This window comes from Copidosoma floridanum, unplaced genomic scaffold (genome assembly GCF_036245765.1).
Source record: "Copidosoma floridanum isolate Cflo_tuat_1 unplaced genomic scaffold, Cflo_Japanese_pri ptg000021l, whole genome shotgun sequence".
Lineage (NCBI taxonomy): Eukaryota > Metazoa > Arthropoda > Insecta > Hymenoptera > Encyrtidae > Copidosoma > Copidosoma floridanum.
Window position 1 is genome coordinate 16248295 of NW_028321898.1, and position 15038 is coordinate 16263332.

The following is a 15038-nucleotide window of genomic DNA, read 5'->3' on the forward strand; positions in this document are numbered from 1 at the left end:
TTTTATTAACACGTGATTTACTTTTTATTTGTTTTGTTAACAATTAAAGTATTCCAGAAATGAATAGTGTTATACTAAAATTTGAATTGTAACAAAACATCGACTGAAATAATAAGCTGATCGAGGGAAGCTTAAGTATGGCAGCAATATACACATGGAGGGGATAAAAAAAAACGTTCGAAGCGCCCATGTTGGCGAAAAAGGGCAAATCTTTGGCTTTGTCAAGAGATATCTGTAGATATATCATTTACTGTTGTTATGCGATTGTAATTATCAGTTTGCTATTATCAAATTAAGCAAAATGTACTGCAGTGAGAATACAATATCATTACAATTTATCGACCTCTTGTACATTCCTCACAACCAGTTTCTTAAACACTTTATTGCTTATCATAGTCTTACCTTAAGGCATGCCGTTTCCAAGATATTTTACTTTCAAAAACATCTGTTCTTTTTTTCATAACTTTAAAATTTTGTTTACAATCGTTTCAAAAAATGACTGTAAGACGAATAACAAAACTACGGTCTATATGTGAAGAGATGATCAACATGCCAAGTGCCATTTTAAAGACATTTGCATTTTAAAATGATGTTTTCTGTTTTCTAGTATATGTATACAGCGGTAAAATTGTTCTCAACTTTTTGCACCTAGTTAAAATTATTAATTCTTTTTTGTCAGTTTTGTGATGAAAAAATTGATTATGTTACTAAGGTATTAATTGACGATAAACAATAATAAACATTTAAAAAATTGATGAATAACTGTTGCACGAGTAGGTTGAGAAATATAGGTGTCATGAACTACCTTAATTTGATTATGGTGAATTATCAAAATTAGAAATGAAATATCTTACAGCGCTATTTGATGCTGGAATTCCTGAAAAATAAATTGGTGTAAATATTTCAATATCATGAAAAATATTACTCATGCTTTTTTTCGTGAGAATGCTCCTTTTTAGTGACGCTGTATACGTAGTTGAAGTGTTACGGGAGGTTGCCGTAGCTTTTTGAGGTCCATGGAACTACTAAGTCTTTTTTCTGGTTATAGTTGTATATTCATTTGGTGTGTGTTGGTGTGGCGCTGTACGAACGACACGGCTGGCAGTGCTCTCGCACTCATAAGTATTCCAGAATGCTTCTATTTCCGTGAGTTTCATGAAAATAACATAATACAGACTAGAGTAATTATACGGTGGCTTAAATGGTTTTTATTGGAATGATAAAAACTTCTGTAGTTAAGTGATTATATTAACAAAGTATGCCAAATTTATCTATGATAAAAACTATGGTTAACCACTTTAATTTTAAGAAAATGACAACTAGAAACTTGCAACGTTAATACTTCGATTCACGGAAGTCGTTACAAAATCGACTATAACTTCGCAAGTAAATCACAAACCTAAGAAATTTAAAAATTATAATGATGCAGTTTTTTTATAAAGAATTCCATGAATTCTTAAAAATATATGGTTAACCACTTCAATTGAAAAAAATGTATGTAAACAAGAGCATAAGTTAATTTTTTTCTGCTTGAAGTATCTGAAGTATTTTTGTACACGCATATGCCAAGTTTATATTAGGTGACTCAGAAAAATCTATGAGTTTTCACAATTATTTTATGGTACCCGCGTGGAAATTTTTACGTTTGGCCAAACTTTCACCAAACTTCATGCCCCGAGTAGAAATGAACCTACAGTTTTGATACAGTCCGGATCCATCTACTGTAGCTTTGGATCCAGCCTGAATACGCCGAGGGCGACATCACGCGGCCGTACATCAGCTACTTTACGGCCTCGTAACGTAATATACGAATATATAATACATAGTACATACGTATGATTCCAGACTACTCAGAAAAACAGTGTATGCTTTTAATCATATTTTTAGACTAATCTTGGAAAATATTTGTTTCAAAAAGCAGGTAAAAACGCAGATACCAGGTAGTTTTGCATAAAATACTCTTAATATTGTATTTTTAATAAAGTTAATAAATGTCTTCATTTCAAATTTCAGTACTTGAAATATTTGTTACATTTTTTTATTTTAGTTACTATTCCCGATGCAATAACGGATTAAGTATTACGTTTAGGTAAAGTTATTAAGGATTCACTTCACATTATTTAAAACTTTGACCAACGTATCACAGAGTATTTCAACTTAATTAAATAGTGCCCATTTCTGTCGGTAACATAATAGAGTGTCAAATACAGACTTATAATGCGGCGGCCGATTGTTTACTTTATAGTACAGTTTGATAATACACCTTTATATAATGCCATCGAAAGACTCCCGCTTATTCTTTTGTTTTGACTATATTTTGTACCCAAAATATATGCCCACTTCTCGGACTATGAATAGAAGAATTCAGTTGCAGTATTGATGGCAAAAGATTGACCATACCCTTAAGTTATTAAAGTCTATTTACAGTTGGATAATAAACTTACGCTCTATGTTCGCAGAGTGAGGGTAAAAAATTGAAAAATCTTAAAAGTGGCACTGAACGAAAAAGACATTTTGACTTTTTTTTCTGAAACCACCAAAACGATTTTTAATGTTGTTTATTACTTCAATACTGAATTTTACATACATTGATTCTGCCCCAATACGCGAAACTAGCTGGGGAAATGTCTAAGTCAGTTACAGCGGAATCACACTGAAAGTATAAAATGATAAAAATATATACTATGCTAGAATGCTAATCTGGTGTCTATCACGTCGAGGAAATTTTCGGTCTTCGTAACAAAATTTTTACCATTCTGGAAAGCAATTTCTATTGAACATACAAACAGTTAATATTACTGGACTAATGATAAAAATTACTATTCTAAATATTGAAAGTTATTGGTCAAATACTCAAACATCTCAAATAAGCCGGTGAAATAGCACCATTTATATTTTGTTTTTTCTCTTAGTGAATTACTTTTGTACAGCGTTCGAAAATAAAACAAAAATAACATTCTCGTCGATGTTTTTTGTGTAAATTTTGTTCGTCGATGTAAATTCTGTGGTTTCCATACAAAAAACTTTTTCTAATGATGTATGTTTTATTAATTAGTTTTTAAATTCACAAATAGTATTGACTGATCTTTAAATTTTTTTCTCATGATAGAATATCTATTTTGATCTTGCCAAAAACACATTCTGCAAGGTTTTCATCTATACTTTGAACCGTTGTTACCGTTACTGATATTTCAAATTTTATTTTTTGTCCAAACCGAGGATAATATAGTAATGATTATAGTAATGATATAGGATTATAGTAATGATTTACGAATCGTTAGTTTTTACAACCCACTTATGTCAGTGAATTATAACCACGTAATCTCAGCTTGAACCAGATTGGGTTCTAAAATTTAAGCTCGCTAATTGAATGGCAACACTGAAATAAACGAGAGGTTCAAATCAAATGATGGACCGTAACTCGACTTTGTTTATGCGTCATTTTAGACCAAGGTCAAAAAATATTGTTAATTAAAATTTCTCGCTCCTACTGCTATTGTCACTTCGATTAGTAAGCTTGACTTTCAACCCCAATCACATAATAAAAAAGGCTTCATTAAAAATTATTCTCCTGTTTATGATACGATTTTTCTAAGTATATAAGTTGTATGTACATATATAGGCATAGTATATATTTTATAATTTTCTTCGTAAGTTATACTGAGAAATAAGCAGAGAACCTATACTGTGAAATGCTGTCCACTAAATTAAATGATTTTCTGCGTTTTGACGTATCAGTCATATTTTTTAAACTTATTTATAAGTCCTCTTATTGATGTCTGTATTCTTAATTATTTTTGAATTCACTTGGTAGAAATCTATAATGTGTTTTAAGTTAACTGATTATAGAATATACAAACACTTTGCATGATTTTTTGATTTGAAATTTATAGCATACATTTACAGTAAACGAAAAACAGATCTCTCGGGACAATTAAGGGTATAAGAAAGGGTACCTATAGATTTATCGTAATCTAAACTATTTAATTTATATGGCGACACTAGAACGCTGGAACCTCCTTAAAAACAAAAAACTGTAAGAATGACGTAAAGTTTTTCACCAAAAAATATTTGTTGTAACTGAGGATTGCTGCCCGTTTGACTACAATAAATTTGGGTATTGCTGAAACTTTTTATCGACTTTAAAAGGTTCCTAAAGATTAACATTAATGCATTTTAATTTAGCTACTTTACCTCGGTTCAAGTAACTGTAACTTGATTTGAACAATTTAAATCTGAAATTGATAAAAATAAATTACAAAAACTACGATTCAAAGATCTGATTTGGAATTAAAATAAATTTTTCACATTTTCTACATAATATTAATGTTGTACTATGTGTTATAAAAATGTTTCTAGAAAACTATTTAAGGTTTAGCATATCAATTAAAGTATAGAATAAGCAACTTTAGGTTATTATAAGTATTATTTTCGCAATATTGTCAATTCAAAATCAAAGTATGCCTATGCTTTCATTGTCGATAACTGTCAGTTATCAACTGTGAAAAAAAAAAAGAAAACTTTACGAGCTGCTATCTTACAAAAGTTTAAGTATAGATTCATTAAAAAAACAATAATTATTAATTGTATTATTTGTAATAAGGCCTAAGATAATAAACATTATGCTGCTAAATATGTTAGGAAATAAAACGAAATAGTTTTTCAAGAAAGAACGAAGGATGTTTGTATTTTTGAGAACCAAGTACTATTGAGCAGCTCTTTTTAAAGTTAATAGATTGAAATAGGTAACAAGCTTTGCTTTCTAGGGTTGCTACTAATGGAGTAAGGTGTATAAGATAGTTACAAAAAATGGATCACGCAATGTATTTCTAGTTTCTAGTTTCTTTTTGAGAATAATAATTAAAAATGTAGTAGAATTTTTCTGCTTCTGAAGTATCTAAGATAATTCAGGAGGGGCCGCCTTTCCCTGCATACTTTTTACAGATGTCTGTAGTGTTTGATAAAGTGCCTAAGCAAGATTTTAAATAAAAACAATACTTTTTCGTTGCATTCATTGAAAAATAACTAGGCAGTGATTTTATGTTTCACGACAAAGGCTTTGTGTTAGACGAGCATCAGAATTGATGACGATGCTACCAGGAATGTTACAAAGTGGTGGGGTACGTAGCTGTTATAGGTGTTGCACGAAAAGTAGCTGTTAGCTTTTGTTGTTCCAGCTCAGTGTCGATTCGTCTTCTGGTATGTCAGCATATTTCAAATTTATTAATATCGATACAACTGCATGGATTATATAGCTATCTGTAATAATTTTTTTGTTTTTCCACAGATCCTTTCTCTAGCTGGAACGTAAGACTTTAGGGTCCAACCGTGCAAGCTGAAAGGATTTATTACATTAGAGATATTCCGATAGGTAAGATGTCGAACTCCAAAGAAAAATGGGGCCTATCGTGGCCATTTTGGTGGAAATTGATGTTCTTTATTCTCGTCCTACTTACATGTGAGTATACAGTTTATATCAATCGGTTTGTTTAAGGAATTTATCCATGCGGGCGCTTAAAACAACAAACAACAAAGCCCAGCCCTTTTAACATTTTCAACGTTAGGAAAAGTTTGACTCCCTAGTACGCTGAGAAACTTGTGATGGTGATGTCATCTTTTATAAATAAATAAAATACGTTCGATTCAACACAATACTTGTCAAGAGTAAAATTATCAATGTTAAATATGGAAAAGGCACTGTCGTTTTTTCCTCAAACTACGGCTGTTAACCATAACTTGTATATTGCATTTTAATACTTTATACTGTAAATGTTTGTCTTAAAATTAGTAAAACTTAATATATAACTGCTCGTTCACGATATTCTAATTGCTTTAAAAATTAAAAGGTATTCTTAAATGTCCACTGAGCATGCACTGTGAACACTAACTTCATTGTCACCTATTTTCCCCTCAGCACGTAAGCAGATAATGTAAAATGTATCTCTTTATGTACCTAGCCTTCTATACATTAGAGATGTATTATATATTCTCCAATTTGAGATTGCAGACAAAGTTAGATGGCCAAAAATAATTAAGTTTGTCAATAAAAACAATTATTTATGGTCTATTGAATAATGTCGTGTTATTAAAGAAAATTTGTGTTACTCATTATTAAACCTGCTCTTTGACAGACTGTTACTTCTGATCAGATGTTAGCTGTATACTAATAATATTGAAATATCTAAAATTTCTAACGATTAAGATTTTTTTTCTAGTTTCACATAATTTGTCGATCAAAAAAGTGGTTGATATTTTTACAACACGGTTTGAAATGCAGTTAAAAATTTGGCCAAGTACTTGCATGGATTGATAAAATAGTAGGTAGTTAGCTAGAGTTCCCAGTATTTGATTTCGTGAACTTAAAATTACCATTCAATTTCAGTTTTCATACCAGGAAAAATTTGATATACTCTATCTTGCGATACTAACTCTTTGTCTTCTACGTATTTATTTGAACCTTTAACGGCTAAATATGAAGTAAAATTTTTCCGCATTGCTATTTTTGAGAGCTAAGGGTACAATTGTTTTGCGCATCAAATGTTATTTTCAGAAATAATAAAAATATTGTGCTTTTATTTTATGGTTGACTTTTTTTGATGAAGGAAAAAAATACGATAGGTTTATTCCATAATTATTTAGATTAGTAAAAAATATAGATACAATACTTTAATTATGTTGATAAAGGTTTGAATAGGTTTACAAATTAGTTTCTACATCCAAATCAAACAAAGAAAATTTCCTAGTCATTAGCTGTTAATCTTTCGAAACGTTTGATTGTTATTAAGTAGGATTTTAATGATAGCTTACATGTAATTTAATTACTTGAAGCGATAGAAAGCGTTAAAATGTATTAACATATGTTTATTAAAAAGAAAATAACCACTGATTATAAAAAAACGCTTTTTCCCAGTTTGTACGTAAAACACAATTTTGTATTGTAGTAGAGTATATATACATGGATCATTTTACAAAAACTGTTTAACACACAATGTTTAAGAAACAATATTTTTACGATTTAACTGAGTTTCATTCGAACGTTTAGAATACTTTATTATTTTTCCCTAGTTATGTGAGGTCCAAACGACTTGGAAACGTTTGGGCCTAACTCTACAGTCATTTTTGAAAATCTATGTTATTTCAAATGCAATTTTTTAATAATTTCAAAATGACACACTTGTCATTACACTAACGGTACTTTTTTAGCAGTTGTGGATCCCCAAGTCAGAATTTTTCGACGAAATTTCATTTCTTACATTTGTAACCCAGACCCTTTTTTGCACTACAGTCATTTAATCAATAACTTCAAATCCCTCTGACAGTAGGGGCGTTGCGGTAATGATCACTTAGTATGCCAGGAAAAACGCTCCGCATTTGCAACGCCACTACAAATAGCCACATTCAAATTTGGGTCTAAAAAAATTTAACTTGTTCTCGTACACTTTGGAATACAAAACGATTAATTCCAAAGCTATGTTTGGATGGAGTCTGGGAATCTGCCAGACTCCATCTAAACGCAGCCCAAGTGTCTGAAAATTAATTGCTTAGCCAAATTAAGTCATTTGTGGCGCGCAATGCAAAAGTATCAACAGTAGGCTTAAAAATTAAATATCTTGGACTTAAAAAAAATTCTTGGTCGTAAACTATTAGAAAAGCTATTTGACACCTCAAACTTTTGAATAGTACACAGTAAAAAAAAATTTAAAAAGAAATGTCTAGGCATTAGAAGCCGCAAAAACTGAGACTTCTAAATGCTTCACGTTATGGAAATGATATTTTAACCTGCTTTTTCAATCTTGAACGCAAAAAGTTCTTTCGACTCGTTCTCGAAAACGTATTTAGAAGAAATTTGTTGAAACCGTTTAAAAAAAGTTCTGACTCAAAATAATTCAATCCATCGTTTTGAAGCATGGGCTTCACAGAATATCACAGTTTTTGTGAAATGACTGATGTATGATGTGGTTAACTCTAATACGTAGTTTAAGAAAAAAATTTTTTTTATGATTTTTTAATAAATACTTTTCAAATAATTTCATAATTTTACAAGTCCATACAATAATCAGGAACAGTAGTATTTATACTCTATAAGGTAATGTTGATAGGGCAAGCACCAGGCTCGATGGACCTTTTATATTATTTGCTCCCGTTGGACTAGGTGCGAGCTCTTTTTTTTTATTCCGGGCGCAGTAAACGTATAAAGATAAAAAAGTTCCCTAAGTAAAAAAAAAACAACTTTTCTATACCTATGTATAAAGTTTTAAGTATTGTTTCTGATTTCGGGGTCATAAGTACCTATCACGTTCCCACTGTACAGCTTAAAAGACCGTGCCTGAGTCAGACGAAACTTCATTCGCTTCCGACTGTAAAACTTCCACGCATCTTTAATCATCTACTATTGCACATCTCACATACAGTACGTATTTATCATTTCGTGTTTATAAATGTGGGATGAAAGTAAAATTCGCATTCCTTAGCATATTTCAGTCACCAACGATTGTTAAAAGAAAATGTAACAAAATTAAGAAAATTATAATGACTGAAAACTATCACTGATCTTTCTAACCGAGCCATCTGAGTATTGGCATTTCAAAAAAGTCTCTGAATATTCAGGCATTACTCATAAAAATCTACAATTCATTGAAAAATTAGATTGTTCGTATTTCGACGTTTTGAGTATTTTTCCCCCACCAAAAATCAAGGACTTTAAACTATAAAATTTTTAATAGAGAATCAAAGTGATAATTCCTTGAGTCTCTAAGATTATAAAACTAGCAGCATAACTATTATATACTTAGTGCATGATATTGTCCTGTTATTGCTGTCTTTTTATAACCATGTATGACGTTTTTACAAAGTTACAATTGGGCAAAGGAAAATAATTAAATAGTCACACAATCAATACATAAAATAAAAAGCAGCATTTTGAAATTATATAATCCATGGTAATCCACCGTACTTTTAACGCCATTGCTTATACTATGGTTGCATTCGTTATCTCATAAGATTTACAAATTTTGTTTTTATCTGTGTATACTTGACTTAATTAACTTTTCAAAAATTGTAGGCTGCCATGGATACTCATCCTCGCCCCCGCTGCATCCCTTTATGTCCAGGGTGACTATCAATGAAGGACAATCTATTGAAATCACGTGTATGAGTAAGACTGAAGAACTCGTATTTTACTATCCAGAAAAAAGGAAACATGTAAGTTGTACGACATGACTATACTTTATGCGTGTATATTTATATGACAGTTGTAAAAAAGTTTCTTTTCGTGATTGGTGTTGAATTATTTTCTTTTATTGATAAAAAGACAAGGACATCCAAGCACATGATTTATGAAAATGAGTTGGACCGCAATGCAACATTTCAAAGGCCGTTAAGCGTCTTCGGTGATACTGGTAGATACGGCTGTGCCGAGAAAAGAAAGAACATAAAGAAGGAGGATTACAAAAATAATCCAGATGTTGAAACGATACACGTTTACATTAATAGTAAGAAAATAATGACATTACTCATTTCCTTTTTCATTTTTTATAAAATACTGACAAGCAATCGTGTTGTACTAATGCATTATTAACTAATTAATTTATATCATACTTGCAGCTGGCAAGGAAATTTGGACACTACCAACCGGAAAAATTTATTTGGGTCCGAGCCAAAATACGACTGTATTTTGCAGTGCTTATGGTCTCCCTAAGCTTAATGTACCGTGGTTCTATACAAAGTGCCCAGAAACTCAATCCCAAGATAAATGCAAGATAGTCAAACTTGAGGTTAGTTTTATGAAAGTAAACACAGAAATGTTGCTTTATTGTAAGACCAAATAATAGAAATTATAGTTTTCATGATTATTTAATTGTTACAGAGCTCATTAATAGAGGAGCAAAGTCTAACAAAAATTTATTCAGCACTATCAACAAACAGGACAACTACGAGTCTAATGAGTTGTGAAGACTGTAACATTTATGACTGCAATTCGACTGAAAAGAATGTGCTAATTACTGGTATAAATGTGACAAACATCTTTAAGCTTAAATTTCTACTTTACTTTGATGATTTCTCAGCTTAACGACTTTCTTTTATTATTTATAAAGATGAAAAACCTAGTGAGGCTCTGTTTGGGATAATAAAACCAGAAACAGATTTATATGAAGGGGACAACGTTACTTTAGTCTGTGCCGTTGTCAATTTATTTACTAATGATTCTACAAATTGGGTTATCAATAAAAAGGAACAGGATTACGAATTCGGTAGGTTAAGATTCAATTTTTTAATTTAAAAAACTTACAAATTCATAGCACTAGGTGATTTATTAACTTAAATTTCAACTTTTTTACATTTTATTTCAGAAAAAATATCTATTAAGTCGGTAAGGTCCGATTTTACTTATCAAACGATCCTAGAGATCAAGAACTTGACGGATAAAGATCAAAAAACTTACAAATGTCAAAAAGTTTCAATACGTAATCCATCTTGGGAATTTTACAATCTAACTTTACAAAGTAAAAAAAAAAATTTTTATGAAATTATTTTCAAATTATTTTTAAAGCAACTCTGCAACACACACACACATATATATATGACAACTTATTACATCATACATTCACAGCTCCAGAAGTACCAGATATTACAAATACCAACCTCAATAACACGAAAGTTTTTGCTGATGTAAGAGAGGCTAAAGATATTTTTTTGTACTGTTATGCTAATGGCAAGCCAAAGCCTAAAGTAACATGGTACAAAAACAATGTGCTTTTGGAGTCGTCAGAACATTATAATTTTGAAGATGATAATCAAGTATTTTACATTAAAAACTTTTTGGAAAGTGATAGCGGAAATTATTCTTGTCAAGTCCAAAATCGCATTGGAAGAGTAACAAATTTCTTGAGCATTACTGTAAAAGGTATGTAATTAATAATAAAAATTACTATACTGCACTTTTTTTTAATCATGAATTTTGAATTTATGATGAATTCAGATTAAATACACGTATCGTTGCACAATTTTATTAAACATTATAATTTTCTTCTAAGGGCGCAGAAACTCTAATGGAAATAGAAACAACTTCATCTACGCGCAAGATTGATGTGTTACGTGTAATTCAAATTGTAAAAACACGAATAAAAAGTAATAATTAAACTTTTTAAAGTACACTAGTTGTATGAATTACCTAACTCTATTTTACATTAGAATGACTACTTATACAATCGACAATTTTGTGCAATTTGATATAATTAACGTAGAAAATGTACAAGTAAATTGCAATTATTAAAGTATGAATATGTTAAAAAAATAAAAACAATTAGTAAATGTTATTTGTCTTCTTGTCAGCAAAAGAATACAAAAACGTTAAAATTTTTGGCCTATACTTACGTATTGTAAATACGTAAACGTGGACTAAGTTAAAAAATAGTATCTTTGGATGATTTTGTTTTTGAGAAAAATACTAGACTCTACAAAAATACCCGCACATTTGCGTACACGAGTGTACATACGTACAATATATTTATATAGTTATTCTGGTAAGGCTGGTGATAATGACGTTGGTGATTACCGTAACGATACTATTTTTCTAATTTTGGGCCTCGTAAAGGAATTGCATGACAAAACCTATTTTGGCACTCATGGTCTGTAAGCATCGTCATTTACATTATTTGGTCACCTCGTCAATAATTTTAAAAATCATTAAGATTTTTAATGTATGAGTGACATCGGGACTCATCTGTTTTTGTGACGAGATTGCAACTAGCCAATTCCATTTTTGTGTGGTAAAATATCTGGTAATGTATTCCATCGTTTTCAAATAAAATCGGAACAATTCAAGTTCTCAAGAGATGACTACATGAGTTTACAAAATCGTTCGTTTCGCGTTGTTTGGAGGTGTCAATAAGGTAAAAAAAAAAATTATTTCCAAGTACAAGAAAAAGAACGTAGAAAAAAAAATTAACTAGTGAAGTTATAATTTTGGTTTCAACGTCATACTTTAATATTTTGTTGCTTGTAACTACGTGTGATTACTGAACTAGTTTTTGTATTTAATGTTTTATTCGTTGCAATTTTATCACAGAATACTTAATAAAAATTAACTATTATACAATATTTGATTACAAATACTCAATTACGTTTTTTTATGAAAGTAATAAATATGTTAATTTATAAAGTTTAAGTGATAAAAAAAAAATTGTATCTATAAAATGTTTGACTGATTAAATAATGAGACCCTTAAAAATACTAATAATACAAATAACCGTTTCATGGCAAATATTCAACTACGTTTTTTTTATTGAAGTTACAAACATGTGGATTTATAAAGTTTTAGAACAAGGTAGAAATATTGCAAATATTCTTTCCATCAACACAAATTAAAAATGCACATATTTTAGAGAATCAACTAAAGAAAAAATCAACGCCAAAAGATATACTACTCTTCTCAAAATAACAAGCAGTGACTTTTCCAGATACCTTTATATGATATTAAAGAGGTATGTTTGTGTTGTGTTGTGTTAATATTCCGATCACATTTACTGACACCTTCTAATCCTGACACTTTAGGTGCATAGCATGATTGATTTCGTAAATACTTGTTTCATTAAACTTTATGTATATGTACATCACTAAATTTCGTGGCTGTGTCTCTTACGTACGACACACGATGAGAAGAATGGAACATCATGCAATGTTTTGTTTGCCTGCTACCTGATTTTTGTTTCTCTGTAAACTTCAATTAATGTTGCTTAGTTTCAATTAAGTTAAGGCTTAATTAATTCTTCAAAAAAGTAAAACTGCGTGACATTACTTTTTTTTCTAATAAAATGGTTAGTTGTATGATGAATATGATTAAACAGCTACAGAGTTAAAACTAATTCACTTTAGAAATAAAAAACTCGAATTACCTTGAGGTTACTCGTTGTTAAGGACAAAATATGTGTATGTTCGAGTGGTAGAATCATGCAAGATTCTATTGCTATTTGCCCTTATGGATAAAAATTGTATCATACGTACTGCAATCATACGGCATGATCGAAAATTTTACCTCAACTAAGGATAAAACACATCTCTGTCCTCATCATTCAGCATACGCTCAACGTCTATCTTTTCCAGCTTTATTTTATGACACAGTTGTATAAAAAATAACGCTTTTCTCTGAAAGCCGTCCTCTTCTTCATTCACGTCTGGCAATTTTTAGACGGTCAGCTGGTGACAGAAAAAATTAACCAATCGACAAATTAACAAAATTGACAGTCTGCTAATCATAAAAGACATATTTACAGTCATAAGTAGCAGAAAAATGTATAAAAAAAGATTCTATATACATTAATGTATGGTTGAACATTACAATTAGTTTGAAAAACAAAATATTTTCAAAACAACTTCTTACAGTTTGCCACTAATTAAAATAAAAGGCTAGACCATCCAATATACTACAATTGTATTGACACACGATTTTATCGAGTACAAATTTTTACATAGTAATATTAGTTTTTAAAATAAACAACATATATATAAAACATTTTTAACAGTTTGACAAGGATAGTTTAGGGTATCACAAGCATAAGATTGGAGAAATTTCACATGGCAGACAAGTTTACTATGAATACATATTTTGGACGTACTGGTGAATTTACATTGTTTTCTTGTATCTAGAAACGATCATTAATAGTCTGCCTTGTTAAACAATTTAAATTTTTAAATTAAATATGAAATTATGATTTGATTTGAAATTATCATTTGAAATTATGGGCTTATTAATTTGCAAACTTACAGATATGTAGGCAGAAGAGGTTCACAACTTGTAAAGAAAAGCATGGTTGATTAACAACGATTTTCAGTCTGACAATTTTTTCTCGGAATACTTAGCTATTAAATAGATAATATACAAAATGGCAGACGATTTATATTAATATAAGTGTATTTATTCAGTAAAAAAAAATTTTGCTCCCAATACTGGCACCATACTTACAGTATTTCACAAATAAATCATTTTTTAACCGTCTGCCGTTGTTTTGTAGCATTAATCAGTTAATTACTTTACTAAATACTAATTAGCAAACATTTCCGTCCATGTTTCAAGTGTTTGTTATAATGTATGAAAAATTTGTTCATACCTCTTACAAATTACTTCGTATAGTAGTTATTTACGTAACAAATGCGGAAAAGATGATTTCCTGCACGAGTGGCCAGAGTTGACTGGTGCGCAAGGCACGAGTTACTGTCACCAGCCACGAGTGCGAGTCTATCACACAAGTGTGAGAAATCATCCTGCACGAATCGCGTACAAGATTTTTCGCAATAAGTTTGAGGAAGATAGTACTTAAGTATGTTGATAATTCGCAAGAAAGGTTGTGCGGAGTTTAGGGGGTCCCCCTTACTGCAAAAATACCAAATGATCGTTCGAAAAAAAAAAGTGTTTTTATGTCTTAAATATAAAAGCATAAATTTGATTTAATTAAAATTTTATAGGAAAAAATAAACTTTGAATTACTTGAACAAAAACATTTTCAAAGAATTTCACAACTGTAATAAGTTTTGTTAAAGAAACCCGCACCAACGTAATCGGATTGTGATTCCCAATAAAACGTTCTGAAATTTTAATAATATATAGTTAATGGAATTAACAAAAAAAGTCATTGAGAAGGAATTTTAGTTAAGAGTTGAAATTTACACCAGGTAGGATTGATACTTGTACACATACGGTATCTTCATTCGTTCTCCGCGAGATTTCTGGTGTGTAGCAAAAATTTTTCTGTTGTGTGGAAAAACCTTTGCCACACGCTATGCGGGAAAATCGATCTTCCACACTGAAAATAGTGCGAAAAACAACTATTTTCTGCACACTACTGCAAAATAGTAGTTTTCCTACGAGTTTGGAAAGTCTCTGTTTGCGAACCGAGAGGTTTGCGGCCTGAGCCGAAGGCGAGGGACGTAACGAGGTTCGTAAAGGAGACTTCTCGAACGAGTTCCGGAAAACTGCTTTTTCGCCCGAGGAAGTACCAGCCTCCCAAAACCACCCGAGGGCGGAAAAAATATTTTTAAGTGAA

At 30.7% G+C, this 15038-nt stretch overlaps 1 protein-coding gene across 1 annotated transcript; it reads left to right on the forward strand.

The window, feature by feature from the left end:
* The first annotated feature begins 5176 nt into the window (after positions 1–5176).
* Positions 5177–11147, forward strand: LOC149374145 (vascular endothelial growth factor receptor 1-like). Its single transcript, XM_089594583.1, has 10 exons — positions 5177–5199; positions 5288–5458; positions 9062–9201; positions 9311–9491; positions 9604–9773; positions 9866–10004; positions 10095–10250; positions 10350–10502; positions 10610–10903; positions 11034–11147. Exons 2-10 carry the CDS (start codon positions 5377–5379, stop codon positions 11084–11086), a joined length of 1368 nt encoding a protein of 455 aa, XP_089450709.1. The 5' UTR covers positions 5177–5199; positions 5288–5376; the 3' UTR covers positions 11087–11147.
* Positions 11148–15038: the final 3891 nt, after the last annotated feature.

Excerpts from the sequence above, each read along its gene's own strand:
- LOC149374145 (XM_089594583.1), top strand. The coding sequence starts at position 5,377 with ATGTCGAACTCCAAAGAAAAATGGGGCCTATCGTGGCCATTTTGGTGG. Across the intron at positions 9,202-9,310 it reads ATCCAGAAAAAAGGAAACAT|ACAAGGACATCCAAGCACAT; the intron begins GTAAGTTGTACG and ends ATTGATAAAAAG. Across the intron at positions 9,774-9,865 it reads GCAAGATAGTCAAACTTGAG|AGCTCATTAATAGAGGAGCA; the intron begins GTTAGTTTTATG and ends TAATTGTTACAG.